A 15,424-nucleotide genomic window follows, 5' to 3' on the forward strand; every position below is an offset into this window, starting at 1 on the left:
TTCAGTTGAATTTCTTTCACGCTAAAACATTCTCGATTGATTTTAGTGTTCGCGCAGTGTTTCCGGCGAGATCGATTTTTCCGCGAAGCAACGCGTGCAGTTTCGATGACCGATACGCGATAATATCACCCGTTATCCAGAATCTAGCAATCTGGATAATCTTGCAATCTCTGCAAGACTCGAGTTTTATCTTTCTCTTATTTGTTCCGACGATACGATTCTATTATAATAAATATACTACAAGATTCGCGGTCTTCCGCCCGACAACTCGTTCGTTTGTTCATTGTCTCGCCGAACAAATGACACTGGCCGCTGCGCTGGTCGCCGTGCGCCGATCTCTGCGCTGCGCTGGTTGAAACATTACCGAATGTCCATTAATATATATATAAGAGTGAGAAACAGGTATACGCGCAAGTGTGCGACGTCCAGCATACGCGAACTCGTTAAACTCGGTAGGTAACGGTTGAATTTAGAGCCACGAACGAGGTAGCTGCGTTGCGCACATCACTCGTTTGGTTTATGTTTATGACCACACGCCACATGACCACTATATACCGACGCGACACGACGCGACACGATGCAAAGAACGGAAAGAAATCGGTATAAAAGGAAGGCGTGTACATACACACCGTACATGGTGTTCTCATCTGTGTGTATACGTATAACTGTCTTTAATACTAAGTGGTACACATAGAATATATATACATATATATATATATATATATAAATACGGAAACGCGGTTTGTTGGCACATCAAAAGTGGGAGAAGATCGGAAGCTATTTTCGTTTTTGCCTCGCGATAAGCGGAGATATGGATAACGGAGCTGCGCATCGATCACGTTGCCGTGATCGGCAGAGCAGTAAAATGGATGTTCGCGCGACAGTTATCGTTCTCGGAATTGGAATTGGTTCCACGTTGTTCGCCTACATGGCATTCGCGGCTAATCACAATGCGCATTATGACAATTCGTTGATACGTCAAACGATATTCGTAAGTACGCTATATTCCAACGATCCTATCCGACCGGATTCCGATCCGAAACGCGATTCAAAACCCAATTTTCTATTCGCTGTTCGGTGCTCGGCGATTACGCTCGGTTCTTTCCATTGATTAGGCTCGATTGATCGTTTGCGACAGGTATTTCGCCATGGAGATAGAACACCGACGGAAACTTATCCCGAGGATCCTTACCGCGACTACGATTGGAAGGATGGCTTAGGAGCTTTGACCAAGGTTAGGGAATCTAGTACATATGTGTATTTACAAATTATATGTGCAGAGTATAGAGTATGTACAGCATATAGTTTCCGTCACGAGAGTCCGTAACCGTGAGTTTTGACTTGTCCTTGCGCGTTTCGTCATTAAGGGCCCGGGATAGTCACGGGACTTTTTAACCCTTAGCACTCGATTGGCGACTGTAAGGCTCCACTAAAAAAAATTCCTGTATCATTATCATTATTCAAAATATTTTGTACATTATTAAATTTGTTTGTATTTAATAAATTACTAAACATTTCAGTACTGTACGAGTAAATTGCACCATTTTCGTATGTATAGCGTGAAAAAAAAATATATAGAAGGGAAATATTCTAGGTCGGAAGAAATGTTTCGTTTTAGAGTTAAAATGGCTTCGAGTGCAAAGGGTTAAGTCTGTGATCAAACTTGTCACATTTTTTGCTCTGTATTATCAATATTACGAATTCTGACGCCAGAAACGTGCTTCAAGTTTTTGGCTTTATTTTGCAGAGAATGAAGACAAAATATAGCTCAATTTGTAGCTGGAGATATTTTCTAGCGCGCGCTACTCTCGATTTCATCCAGAAAACTCATCCAATGACATAAAAACGCTTGGATTCCACGGCATGCACATCGTCAATTTTTGGCCTACTTTTAACACTTATATTACCAAATATCTGCATAATCTCGTCAGCTCATGACCGGCGCGCACTAGATTGAACCTTCCTCTTTCGTATGAGCTCTTTACCAGCGACAAAATATTCTTATATAAGGACGAAAACTTGAGGCGCGTAACACCTCTTTTTGACGGTAATGTAGTCGCTCTACCTTATCGCGAATCTACGTAATTGTACGCCCACTTTACGCGTGCCCTATCGAAAGCGATTCGATCGACGATTGCAAGGACCGGATGGAAAAGTGGGAGTCCGCGTCTGTCTCCCGCGGTAGAATCCGCGAAACAGTTATCGACTCTGGCGACAAGAAGTAGAATATCTATATGTATGCAGAGAAACTTAGTGACTAAAAAGATGTTGTACGCTCTCGTTAGTTGGTTCGGTGAGAAACGAAACGTAGCTGCGCACGATACGACAGAAACGTTTAAAATTTGAAAAACCTGGAATCGTTGCGTAGAATGGCATGCGTCGAATGTACAACATCGGCCAATGGATACGCGAGAAGTACGGCTCGGTAATTGGCGGCAAGTACGAGAGCAAGCTGACCATGGTTCGAAGCAGTTACGCGGATCGGTGCTTGATGTCCGCGCAAGCTTTGCTGGCCGGTTTGTATCCACCGACGTCCGATCAGATCTTTGTAGAAGGGTTAAACTGGAGACCCGTACCGGTACATTCGACTCCCCGAAACTTGGATAAGGTGAGCAACCATGTACTCGCGAAATTTTCCAACGTTTGACAACGCGAACCTGCGACCTCCGACCTGCGAAGCGTATTCATATAAATAGGTATGTAGAATGTAGGGACGAATTCCAGACTATCGTGGTCAAGGCACCCTGTCCTCGATTGGAAGCAGCTTTGAAAGAAGCGTACAGGAACGAATCTCTGCAACCGGGGACTCCGTCGATCGAATATTATCATCGGCTTTCCTCTCATACCGGACAAAACATGTCTACGATTACCGACGTCGAGTTTCTGTACAACACTCTGGAAATCGAGGAACAGAATGGTTTGAAACTGCCCGATTGGACAAACGAATACTATAATCGTGAAATGCGAGACATCGCGGCTCGTAGTTTGGCCATATTTACCAGTAACAACGTACAACAACGACTTCGCGGAGGTTCGATCGATTTCTCTGCGATACATACCCCGATTCCAATCCTATCGAACGTCCCCGCGTTCCCTCCGTTGTCTTCGATTTTGTACACTGTGTTCCAAACGTTGCAGGACCGTTGCTCAAGGAAATTGTGAAGGGCATGCGAGACGCCGAAGCTGGCAAAGACACCAGGCGTGTCTATCTTTACTCCGTGCACGACATAACTCTCGTTAATTTACTGCGAACCATGGGATTTACGAGCGAGTACTTTAAACCCGGGTACGGCGCGACTCTCATCTTTCAACTGTACTTTAGCCCCGACGTTGCGGACGACAAACAGGCCGAAATAAAGGTACATTACTCGTGTGCATTCTTATTCTATCGATAAGATTACGAAGTAAACACGTAAATATGTAGTTGTTCGTCGATCTCGATCGATTAAGATCTTCATAGTTCATAAACACTTGAACGATCTTGAGACTCCCTTATACAGACTAGTACTACGATTTCATAGGCATTTTTAATACTTTTCTTTATGTGTCTCTAACAAAAGTTTCATATCTCTTTTTCCTCTCGCAAACACGTGCACGTAAACACTTAGCAATATTATTACGATGTAAAAGATTTGAAAATTCAGGTGCACCACTCTTTCCCCCGGTGCTATTCTGTTCTATTCAATAATATGCTATATTCTGATTTTGCAGTTAACCTACCTGAACGACACGGACAAGTTCACAACGTATTCCATGGAGATACCAGAATGCGGCGAACCGTGTCTACTCGAAACCGCGACCAATCTATGGAAAAACGTGCTTCCTGATAACTGGGACGATGAGTGTTTGTTAAAATGATCGTTTCTATTGTGCATAATATATCATTAACCATTATCTCTCTCACGGATTCCCCTGAAAATTCATGTTGCAAACTAATTCGGCACACTCACCGTTCCCAGAAGAACGTTACCAGACACTGCGATTTCACTTGCGAACCTATCGACGCCGATAGTCCAACCACCCGATGGATAATACATGTATTTTGATTCGATTCGAGCGCGCGAAAGACTGCGCGTAGCGCAGCACAACACGATCAGAAGCGCAATGCGTTAGCAGACCTCACGTATCGTGCGAATCAATTCTAATTCGAGCGAAGCTGGTTAAGATTACTAAATTGGCACAAAATCGTTTAACCAGGATGTGTCCGCGTTGCTTACGCAACAAATGACACTGGATGTTTTGCATGTCTCGTTACGCAATGCGAGAACGATTATTACAGAGCAGTCTTTCCGTTGAATTCAAATACTCGGACGGAAGATGGATCAACATTGATTGATTAATCGTCGACTACATAGCGCGTATCGTCTCAATCGACATCTATCGCGGTACCATCGAGCAACACGAAATACATTAATTTCTTATTATCGCCCTTGTCCTCGTTCTTGTTCTCGTCCTTGACGTCGTCGTCGTCATCGTCGTCATCGCCGTTGTCGTCGTCATCGTCGTCATCGTCGTCATCGTCGTCGTCATCGTCATCGTTATTAAACGGCCGGATATACATAGATATTTCAAGTACTTAGAATTCGTACAAACGTTTCTGTTTCACGACGATTAGTCATTCTATCTCATCGGTTCAAATACCATCGAGTGCTCCTCCTTCTTTAAACTAGTTCGTTATCTCCCTTTGAGATTGTACTGTCCCGTCTAACAATAACCAAATAAGTCGATGGAGCGATAGTAAACGCTACGATGTCAGGAAACGTCGTGTATGTGCAAATAATAAAATAGTGCCTCCTCAATGATCGAAACGCCTCGAAGAAGACAAAGAATCTAATATATTATACAGTAGGACATGCATATGTATATGATTCATGAATCGATATTCTAGTCCGCTCGTACGATTAGTTAGCAAACAAGTTTGCACTATTACATTTTTTTTAAATAAAACACTTTAGACTTAAGACGAAATTATTGTATTATGTATGACTTTATATAGCGGTATAGTAATTTGCTATAGGATATCGGTTATCGAGTACGATAAGACAAGCGGCAACGAGAGGGCAGCAGAGTGATCGTTTGAAATCGGGAACGGTGAACGGTGAACGGTGAACGGTGAACGTTGAACGGTGAACGGTGAACGATGAACGGTTAATGGGGATGGGGATTAGGGGAACGGGGAATGGGAAAACGAGAGTCGAGAACGTGGAATGAAAGAAGGAGGAGGAGGAGAGGAAAATCGAGATGCGCAGTCGTATCGGTGCAGGCTTATCTACGACGTGCGAGTTCAGCGGATGGATCGCGATCATTCGATCTCGCGATCGACGCGACTGAGCAGCACGACAATCCGAAAAATCAACCGATCAACGGTAAAGTCGAATCTCCGGAACGATTCGAGATTGCTCGGTAAAAGAAATTTGATTTATAAGCATTCTATTATATATAGTCAGTTTTTCTGCAGTTTGAGAGTCGAGCAACGTTATCGACCGACGACATCCCAGCAACAATTGCACACGCTGTCAGTTCCACCGAATGATAGCGTTCGATCGCGCCCATCGTTCTCTATTTGTATTTCGTTTCGATCAAGAAAAGAGGTTAGTTTAGACTGCATTACACTTTACGCTTTTAAATATACATGTATTCTTTTTCGTTTGTTTTCTATATGTGGATGCGTGCGTTTCTGTGTGTTTTAAATGATCCGTTCATAAAGTGTAATACGTGCCGAGTTTCTTTGAAACTTGTCTATTATTTAAACGAGGAAAAGCGTATCCGATCGTAACCTGTGGCAGCTAGGCGTTGACGAAGGTCGATTCGCTTCGGCAACGTCACCGTAGCCGCATCTAATGGCACGTTCTAATCGAATAACAGCCACGATAATATTTTTATCTACGATTTCTTTGCAGGATCGTTGATTGCGATCCCGTTTCGCCACGAGATGTTCAGTTGGTTAAATAGGGATGACAGCGAGAAGCAGAACGTTTTTGAAAATGTCACCGAAGGCATCAAGAAGATCTACAAATCGAAAATGCTGCCTCTGGAACTGCACTATCAGTTTCACGATTTTCATTCTCCCCAACTCGACGACCCAGATTTTGACGCGAAACCAATGATTCTTTTGGTGGGACAATACTCTACGGGCAAAACGACTTTCATCAAGTATTTGCTCGAACGAGACTTTCCTGGAATAAGGATCGGTCCCGAACCAACGACAGATCGCTTCATTGCAGTTATGTACGACGAGAAAGAAGGCGTGATCCCTGGAAACGCTTTAGTTGTCGATCCCAAAAAACAGTTCCGTCCGCTTTCCAAGTTTGGTAACTCGTTCCTAAACAGATTTCAATGTTCTACGGTGGCATCCCCGGTCTTGAAAGGTATATCCATAGTCGACACGCCTGGTATTTTGTCCGGAGAAAAGCAAAGGGTACGTACGCTTTTAGAATGTACAACATACATTTGCTTATCCATTGCACGCAGACTTTGATTTTACTGTTCTTCTTCCCTGTGACGTTAGGTCGACAGAGGCTACGATTTTACCGGAGTTTTGGAATGGTTTGCAGAACGAGTGGATAGAATTATTCTGTTGTTCGACGCGCACAAACTTGATATTTCTGATGAATTTAGACGATCCATCGAAGCATTACGAGGCCACGACGATAAAATCAGAATTGTCTTGAATAAAGCAGACATGATTGATCATCAACAGCTAATGAGAGTATACGGAGCGCTGATGTGGTCTCTTGGTAAAGTACTACAAACTCCTGAAGTAGCCAGAGTGTATATCGGGTCGTTTTGGGACCAGCCCTTAAGATACGATGTAAATAAGAGGCGAGTACTTTTATTTGCCTCGTATTACAATGCAATTGTGTTTATCAAATACGCTGTTGTTCTTTTCTATTCGCGTAAACGCGTTCCCACCGCGATCTTTACCGAAAGGGAGGATAACCGCGTTTTTCTTGGTTTCTGTCTATGCAAACATTATAGTCTGATCGAATCAAGGAAACGTTTGCCAATGAACCGTTTATGCATACACATAGTTACCCATAGAACTTTTTCTTTCAGATTATTCGAAGACGAGGAACAAGATCTCTTCAGGGATATGCAGTCGTTGCCTAAAAACGCGGTGCTTCGAAAGCTAAACGATTTAATTAAACGCGCTCGATTAGCCAAGGTGAGAAAAAAACTCGAAAATCTGCTTATCGAACGTTGTTCGGTCGCTAATCGATCGACATAGACAATGCACACTCTATTTCTCAATGATATCGCCTCTACGATACGAACTGAATAATGTTCAAACGCATGTTCGTCGAACCTTAGGTACACGCTTACATAATCAGCGCTCTTAAAAAGGATATGCCTAGCATGTTTGGCAAAGATACAAAGAAAAAAGAACGTATCAAAAATCTGGGTCAAATCTATGACCAAATACAAAGGGAGCAAAAGATTTCACCCGGCGATTTTCCAGACTTGAAAAAAATGCAGGAATGCTTAGCGCGTCATGATTTTACTAAATTCAATAGTTTAAAGCCTAAATTATTGGAAGTAGTCGATAAAATGCTTTCCGAGGATATTGCAAAACTCATGGACATGATACCGCAGAACGAACTCGGTACGACGTCAGACTCTCTAGTCAAAGGTATTTTTTTTTCTCTATATTATATCATATTTTCCTACTTACATTCTTCGATCGAGAGATATCGAAACGTATCGAGTCATTTTTATGGAACGCAAGAAAAAAATATGCACACCGATACCAGACCCATTCTCCTGCTCCACTCTCAACTAACTACGTAATCGTGAATGAACATTTCGCGGAAACTTAATATCTCGAGTGTTGCGATAAACTTGAATTGCCCGCGGTATGAAGCTCGTGACAAATACGGCTTTTTATTACATGTGTACGTAATCTATATCGGACATAGTTACGCAGTTACGCAATTACGCGTGCGATCTTCCGTATTCATCTTTCGAATGTTTGTTCTTCCGAGCTTTGTGAATTTTCAAATATTTTATCGTAACAACATTTTTCATATCGTGATTTAACCATTTACAATCTCGACTACATTCGTGTGTACTGTAAAATAGGTGGCGCGTTCGAGGGTGTGGAAGATCAAGTAAGTCCTTTCGGTTACAAACGAGGAGAAGGAATCGATGCTGGAGCGGGTGAACCAGAATGGGTCGTCAACAAAGAGAGAAAAAAGTACGATGCCATTTTCCAAACACTTGATCCGTGCGATGGAAAAATTGTGGGCTCAGGTAATTTCTTATCATACTCGTTTCCTTCAAACCGAAACGATAAATTTGTTTGATGTTCCCAGTGTACATGTTGAATCACATGAACATCTTACACAATTACTATTAAAGTATATACTGTATATTTGCTTTCGCCGAGATAGTGTATGCTTCATCGAGTGTATACGATTGCATCGGTGACGTTAATTTGACTCGTTTCATCGATTATTTTACTCATTTTCAGTCGCTAAAACGGAAATGTTAAAATCCAAATTGCCGAACAGCGTGCTTGGAAAAATTTGGAAGTTGTCCGATATCGACAACGATGGATTCCTGGATTCTGACGAATTCGCTTTGGCAATGCATTTAATCAACGTAAAGCTCGGGGGTTATGACCTCCCTATGACATTACCAGACCACTTGGTACCACCATCGAAAAGAGATTTATAATCTTCAATTACCCCTTCTATTTTTTGTAGAATACGTCCGTTGTCGATGTCAATTCACCGATACGTTTCTGTTTCTACCGTCACCTTGCTTTTTACATCTTACATATGTAATTAAATTAATTTACGTCGGTGGCTCCACGACTCTTTCTATCAATCTGTCACAGTAATTCGGAAATTACGATCACCTTACCTACACAAACATCATTTGCTCTTTCCAATTGTTTATCTTCTCTAGAAAATGTTTTTAGCTACCGGTTAGTAGTTTTTTAACCATTTCGTACGACACATCACTTCTCGTAGCTTATCAATTCTGTTCGTAGGAGTCTCAGATGCGCAAATAAGTTTCTTGAACGGCATTAGAAAATTCGTATAATATATTAAATGTAATAAATTACAATGGCTTGGTACTCAAATTTTCTTGCGCGTACGTAAATACATGTACGTATGATACCATGATACATTATGCATTGGAGTTGGAACATTAAGAGTAACACATTGTATACATGTATAAATTTCGTGTCTCTTTTGTTCAACGAAATGCCTAGTAACAATTGCTTATACGCGAAAATGATCGAAAAACTGTAAAGGTACATGTAAGCATTTATGTATGTATTATAAATCGCAAATATCCAAGATATTTCGTATGGCATATGTACGTACGATCTTCTCGGTTTACTCGAATATAATTTTTATTGAGACCATAACGTACGTCAAGAGATTTGTTATTGTCAACTTGATCATCTTATAATCGAAATCGTCGTTTTAACTTTGAATCGAACCACTTGATACGTAAAAACAAAAATTAAAAAAAAATGCTGTTGCGCACGAAATGAAACAATGAACAGGGAACAAACTCGTTGAAAATGAATTTTACCTATAGTTGTTACGTTGACTCGACAAACGTTTTTTGTCACTGCCACATTCTAAGTTTCATTTTCGGGTTAATTTTCAAGCGCTTAGCACGCGAGCAAGCGCACGCGCACTAATCCATACGAAATTTATTTTTATTCATGATAGTTTCGCGTTTTCGGCAAAAGTTATCGTCTTAAGTAAGCTTTAACGCTAATAGCATTTTACGTTTCACCATAGCGGCATATCGTATTTTTTGCAATAGAAAAGAAAAGAAACAAGAACACTATGAATCTCAGAAGACAGTTACGTTTGATACATTTAATTTATTAACAAAGCCACGGTATATTTGCAAAAAGTAATGAAATCGCATCGCATTCTATCAGCACTGCCTCCGCGTGATGCGTTTTTATGTGATATATTTAAAGAGAAAACAAATATTTTTAGATTACAGTTCATATACAAACAATAGTAACTTTCGATGTGCATGTATAGTGAATTTGAATAAATCGTACTGCTCGAGGGGTATTATTGTATCGGAAGATAGAATTTTCCACTTGAGACATGTTTCTATATCGAGAATGAAAAAAGTCTCCCTCCTTCCCTCGATCGGTATGTATGGGACATTTTGTAAGCAGAAGACTCTGGTTCGGGGGTGACACGGGTCACAGCAAAAAGCTGCGACCTAAATCAACGAGTTGGAGATTGGCAAAGGTAGTCTAGGGGTGGGGACCCTTGGTCAACATTGGTCAACATTAGGCTACTGGAACGTAGGCCAGTGTAGCTCTGGAGGACCCCTGGTCTACCCTAAGGTAGCGCCCCAAGCACCCGGCCCGACTGATTGACTGCATGAGCGCGCTCGCCGAGAGCAAGTGCAACTCTCTCCACCCCAACTAATTATTAATAAATGTATTACATCTAGCTGTACAATGATTAAAAAAAATTCCTTTTGCCAATGATGTCGACAAGCGCTACCTTGACCATCTTACCACCTTATTTTTTTAGTAAAAAAAGCTATTCATGATCGTTTGATACATCTAAACGATGATCTCCGAACGTGAAACAGAAAACTACATTGGGTGATTGGTCTACTCTTATACCTCGTCTGTGGTATTAGATCGATAAACCACTGCATTAAACTCCTGATTAAGGAATGCATTGTACACATTTTGCTAATTACAGAAAATGAATGTTTTTAACTGCAATCGAATTTACAATTAAATATGCATTCTGAAATGCATACGTCAAAACATGCATGTGAATGTATACTTGGTGCCCCGTAAGAAGGAACCTGGCGAGGGACAAATTTAAAACTTCACTGCGCATATAACACAACGGGACTCGTTCATTGGCTAATCCCCTACGACCGCGCATCTCTTCTGCGTCGAAACGCTAGTTGTTGATAATACCGTGTGTTCATAACGTTCAGAGAGATAGGGTTTGAGGAGTCGCGGCGGAACAAGCCACAATTTACTTGTCTCCCGGTATATAAATATTCATGACATAGTGAGTGATTGAGTGGGGGAGCTAAGACTTTATAACAAGGCTAACCCACAACGACATGCGCAAAATAGGTTCCTTCTTACATGGCACCAAGCATAAGTACTTAACATTTACTGATATCAGACTTTTAAAACAAATGTTTGGTAAAGTTATTCCCGTTTAATATATTCACTGTATCTATAAATACTACATACATAAGAATGTATTTGCATATGTATGTCTATATATGCACGTATGTTTATTGAAGCGCCCCTTACAATTAATCCTCAAGAACTACGGGGAATAGTACTTATGTGTACTTACAACGCAACACAGCTACGTAACGAACAGCTGTTTGAGTCGGAACGTTCTGAATATTATTTGACGGAACTCATTATAAACGCAATAAATCTATCACAGTAGATAAGTTAATAAACGTACATTGGACATTGTAAATGTTGAATTTATTTTGAGTCCCGTTTGATTCGGTTCTCAGAATATTCGTAAGTACCTATGTACAACGCGATCAGAATGGTATTTCTGTCAGTATTTCCCATGTTAGCTGTCAAATAAATGGATGTGACTTAAACGTGTAAACAGAAAGAAACGTGTAACTTTTGTAAAATGGATGTTGTGACAACTAGCTTGGAGGCTTTGATACGTAAGTTAGAATTTAGTATTCCTATTCTAACCACCAAGATTTCGTAAACAGTAGTCGTTTCGTAGAAAGAGTAACAAACCCACAAAATCAAAAACCTGATGTAGCAGCTAGCGAAGCTTTCTGCGTAATGTTAACCAAAGAACCAGAAGGTATTCAGATCGGCTCAAAATTATTGGCAGTACATATTCAATCGTCCAATGAATCCGAAGCGCTTCAAGCTCTTGCCGTAAGTTCATTGATAAGCTTTTATTAAAAATAAACGTTAAAAAAGAGATCATTTTATTTTATTTTGTTTCTCTTGAATCACTCTCGATTATACAATAGATGATTGGCTCAATATATTTTTAAAACGATTGTAGTAAATAAAATTATACCTCGTAGCCAATTTTAATGGTAACACGTAAAAGTTTAATATATTTATAATTCCACAGCTGTTGGACATGTGTATGCGAAGGTGCGGATCGTCTTTTCATGCAGAAATTGGTAAATTTCGTTTCTTAAATGAAATGATACGCTTAGTTTCACCAAAATATTTAGGTGGAAAAACACCAGTTATGGTGCGGCATAAAGTATTGCAATTATTACACACATGGACAAAAGAATATCCGCGCGAACTGAAAATCAAAGAAGCCTATGAAATGTTGAAAAAGCAAGGTGTTATAGAGGTTAGTTTTACATAGTATTCGTGTATTCCACTTCTACTCGTTTAACGTTATTTCTGGTAAAACACACCAGTAAACAACGTTTGTACACTTAGGATGATTCGTTGTGCACGATTAATGCTTCAGAAGATGCGTCAAAAGCGTCAAAAGCTAAGCATACAATATTCTACGACGAGGAAAAATCCAACTTGTTGCAAAAATTACTTCAAAGTAAAGATCCCGATGATTTACTGTGTGCAAACAGATTAATCAAAACTATGGTGAGGGAGGTGAGTAAAGAATAGCGAAAATATTACGATCCATGCCAGCTACATTGACTGCTGTCTTATAGGACGAAAGAAGAGTACAGTTGAATTCACGTAGGATAATGGAATTAGAATCTGTACATAATAACGCAAAGTTACTGTCGGAAATGTTAGATTCTTACAATTGGAAAGAAACAAGTAAAGAAGATCTTGAATTGATGAAGGAATTAAAACAGGCTTGCGAAAGATTGAAACCAATTGTTCTTAGATTAGCGAACGAAACTCAAGATAACGAAGAAATGCTTGGTAATTATTGATCCTAATCGAATTTAATTCAAACGAGACGCGATATAGACATAAAAGTACTATTTTTTTCATCTCTTATAAAATTGCATTTTGTTCAACATTATAATGATTTTAGTTCATTCGTACAATTACAACTGATCATTCGTGATGATAATTAAATAATCTGCATTAGGTGATGTTCTTGCTGCAAGCGATGAATTGGGCCAAGTTTTTGAAAAATATTCTGCAGTTATAGATCGCGGTGAATGCTTAAACCCTAAAATGGACTCCAACGTTAGCCCGTATTTATTAGATTTATCTTCACCGTTAGAAAATAATTCTATTGAAAGTAGCGAAATGCACAAAGCATACGATGCTGCTACAACTAATCATCAGTCTGATATGGAAGTTCTAGGGGATATATTCAACTCGTTAGGAAAATCTGAAAATCCAGAAATTCCTTCTGTTTCTACCGCAAACCCATTGATACCTAACTCGATGATCATGCAACCGATTAGCATGCAACTAATAAGTAAAAAAGGTCTGTAAAGCTAATATGTTTGACATATGTTTCTTTCATTCGCAAATACTGCTGAATCGTCTTCGAACAAATTAAATTATTATTGAACTTAAAGATTAGTGTTATTTCGATATAGATAAGAATGAACAAACTGTAAATAATTTGATTTCATCTCCAGGTGACACAGTCGATACACCCGAAGAGAAATTAGACAGTAAATCTAGAGCATTGGAGGAACTGAACGAATTAGGGGAATCTTTGCTCAAACAAAGCTTATCGAGTTCAATATCAAATATTCGATCCACTTCAACAAGGTCGGTAAAGTACGTACGTAACGAAGATAATAAATTGTCTGCACGTACACTAAATACACACACCTACCTATGTTTATAAGTACATAATACCTACTTATCTACTCCCTCCCTCCCATCCCACAAACACAACACATATTATACATGTATATACGTATAGTGCTGTCACGTCTAGTTTTTTGTTTTCTAACTTGCTGCTTTTTATACGTTTACAGTAAGGGAACTGCAAACAGCTCTGTACATACGGAACTTACGTCGAAACATTCTAATTCAACATCCCTTTCTGATAACGGTTCTTATTTTGCTAGTACATTGGATACTCTGAATACAACAAAAGATAAATCAGTTTCTATTTGCACAAATCATATCGCTCCTGTGAATGAAACGAAAACGCGAGACAATACTTTAGTTACTTCAACAACAGAAGACATCCTTTGTAAAGAACCAGAGATCAAACCGTTGTCGGACATAAACGTTAGTCTTGACGAAATTAAACCAGGTACTTACTGTTTGCATGTTTATATTTTTTAACGAAAATTTTGCTCATAATCTGAATCAAATATTTTTTCACTGTTCTAATAGGTATTAATCCACCTATAATCGTACTCGAAGAAAAAAACGGTATAACTGTTGTGCTTAATTTTGCTCGTGACAATCCTAGACAAGATGTATTTATTGTAGTAATTACAACGATGAGCAAAAATTTGAAGCCACTTAGTAATTATTTGTTTCAAGCAGTGGTACCAAAGGTAAATAGAAAATGTTAATATCAAATCTTTCCTCTTCGTTATCATCATCGTTCACCATAAGAATCAAGTTGTACTCATCAGTGTCAGGGGCCCTGACAGAGTTTGATTACCCAAGAATTTGTTTTTGTATCTAGCCTACTACTACTACTATTCCGACCTAGCCTACTACAGGGTAACCAATTTCTGTCCCGGGCCCCTGATTCGGAAACTGCACTGATGAGTACAACTCGACCCTAATGGACCAATAATTTTAAGTACATTTTTATTTCACGCAAGCGCTAGAACTGTTGTTTTATTTTACTTATGTCACAGCTGACTCTCCGTATTTAAATTTACAGAAATGTAAATGTAGACTTCAACCACCTTCTGGAACTGAATTACCAGGTCATAATCCATTTCTTCCCCCTTCGGCAATTACTCAAATTATGTTGATTGCAAATCCCAGTAAGGTAAAGCAATGAAATTTTAAATATTTCGATTTTACGACCATTTTGGTGTTGACATCAACTCGATAATAAAATTCTTTTGTAGGAATCAGTATCCTTAAAGTTTATGTTAAGTTATACAATGGATGATGAAACTTTCACAGAAATGGGAGAAGTGGAAAAGTTGCCTCTGCTTTGAATTACCTTTTGTAAAAATTGAAATCGTTGCAACAGCTGTGCTTAAGAACGCTTAAGACCGATTTCAGAATCAACATTTAACCAGCGATTAAAAAGTATATACATAATTTCACTAGTTTAAAACACGGAAATCTTCATCCTGACCGATGAACACAATTATCGTTCTTTTCATCAAATAATTCCGATTACTTTTATTTATTCACACATATTGGAAAATTGTATAAGTTATTCTATGATTTATGTATCTACACACTTAAAACGTGCGAAGATATTTTAAGACTGGAATTTAAACTTGATGAAATGTATATGTACACGCTCGTAAACCGTACACAGTAAAATGGAAATAAACAGAATAGAAAAAT

At 39.3% G+C, this 15,424-nt stretch overlaps 3 protein-coding genes across 5 annotated transcripts; all 3 read left to right on the forward strand.

Annotated features, from left to right (window-relative positions):
* The first annotated feature begins 682 nt into the window (after window positions 1-682).
* Window positions 683-4,425, forward strand: Past1 (putative achaete scute target 1). Its single transcript, XM_076801006.1, has 6 exons — window positions 683-991; window positions 1,139-1,234; window positions 2,369-2,608; window positions 2,725-3,031; window positions 3,139-3,359; window positions 3,712-4,425. The coding sequence occupies exons 1-6, from the start codon at window positions 812-814 to the stop codon at window positions 3,856-3,858; spliced, it is 1,191 nt and encodes a 396-aa protein (XP_076657121.1). The 5' UTR covers window positions 683-811; the 3' UTR covers window positions 3,859-4,425.
* A 796-nt stretch (window positions 4,426-5,221) lies between these two features.
* LOC143361532 (EH domain-containing protein 3-like) lies at window positions 5,222-10,066 on the forward strand. 2 transcript variants are annotated; one of them, XM_076801005.1, is made up of 8 exons: window positions 5,222-5,366; window positions 5,459-5,591; window positions 5,901-6,418; window positions 6,509-6,822; window positions 7,057-7,165; window positions 7,312-7,630; window positions 8,080-8,250; window positions 8,471-10,066. In XM_076801005.1, the coding sequence occupies exons 3-8, from the start codon at window positions 5,933-5,935 to the stop codon at window positions 8,674-8,676; spliced, it is 1,605 nt and encodes a 534-aa protein (XP_076657120.1). In that variant the 5' UTR covers window positions 5,222-5,366; window positions 5,459-5,591; window positions 5,901-5,932; the 3' UTR covers window positions 8,677-10,066. The 2 variants fall into 2 exon arrangements, with proteins under 2 accessions (XP_076657120.1, XP_076657119.1); XM_076801004.1 differs by lacking the exon at window positions 5,222-5,366 and having other exon boundaries at window positions 5,424-5,591.
* A 689-nt stretch (window positions 10,067-10,755) lies between these two features.
* Window positions 10,756-15,423, forward strand: Gga (ADP-ribosylation factor-binding protein Gga). Of its 2 annotated transcripts, XM_076801001.1 has the most exons (12): window positions 10,756-11,425; window positions 11,503-11,667; window positions 11,733-11,893; window positions 12,099-12,332; window positions 12,425-12,598; window positions 12,661-12,880; window positions 13,053-13,400; window positions 13,558-13,702; window positions 13,906-14,189; window positions 14,273-14,439; window positions 14,778-14,888; window positions 14,971-15,423. In XM_076801001.1, the coding sequence occupies exons 2-12, from the start codon at window positions 11,631-11,633 to the stop codon at window positions 15,061-15,063; spliced, it is 1,974 nt and encodes a 657-aa protein (XP_076657116.1). In that variant the 5' UTR covers window positions 10,756-11,425; window positions 11,503-11,630; the 3' UTR covers window positions 15,064-15,423. The 2 variants fall into 2 exon arrangements, with proteins under 2 accessions (XP_076657116.1, XP_076657117.1); XM_076801002.1 differs by having other exon boundaries at window positions 10,759-11,667; window positions 13,558-13,693.
* The last annotated feature ends 1 nt before the right edge of the window (window position 15,424 follows it).

This window comes from Halictus rubicundus, chromosome 15, assembly GCF_050948215.1.
Source record: "Halictus rubicundus isolate RS-2024b chromosome 15, iyHalRubi1_principal, whole genome shotgun sequence".
NCBI classification, from domain to species: Eukaryota; Metazoa; Arthropoda; class Insecta; order Hymenoptera; family Halictidae; genus Halictus; species Halictus rubicundus.

Bases quoted from the DNA above. Each gene is read 5' to 3' on its own strand.
- Past1 (XM_076801006.1), top strand. From the start codon at position 812: ATGGATAACGGAGCTGCGCATCGATCACGTTGCCGTGATCGGCAGAGC. The intron at 992-1,138 runs GTAAGTACGCTA...CGTTTGCGACAG, and splicing joins TGATACGTCAAACGATATTC to GTATTTCGCCATGGAGATAG. The intron at 1,235-2,368 runs GTTAGGGAATCT...ATCGTTGCGTAG, and splicing joins GCTTAGGAGCTTTGACCAAG to AATGGCATGCGTCGAATGTA.
- LOC143361532 (XM_076801005.1), top strand. From the start codon at position 5,933: ATGTTCAGTTGGTTAAATAGGGATGACAGCGAGAAGCAGAACGTTTTT. The intron at 6,419-6,508 runs GTACGTACGCTT...CTGTGACGTTAG, and splicing joins TGTCCGGAGAAAAGCAAAGG to GTCGACAGAGGCTACGATTT. The intron at 7,631-8,079 runs GTATTTTTTTTT...ACTGTAAAATAG, and splicing joins GTCAGACTCTCTAGTCAAAG to GTGGCGCGTTCGAGGGTGTG.
- Gga (XM_076801001.1), top strand. From the start codon at position 11,631: ATGGATGTTGTGACAACTAGCTTGGAGGCTTTGATAC. The intron at 11,894-12,098 runs GTAAGTTCATTG...ATAATTCCACAG, and splicing joins AAGCGCTTCAAGCTCTTGCC to CTGTTGGACATGTGTATGCG. The intron at 12,333-12,424 runs GTTAGTTTTACA...TTGTACACTTAG, and splicing joins AAAAGCAAGGTGTTATAGAG to GATGATTCGTTGTGCACGAT.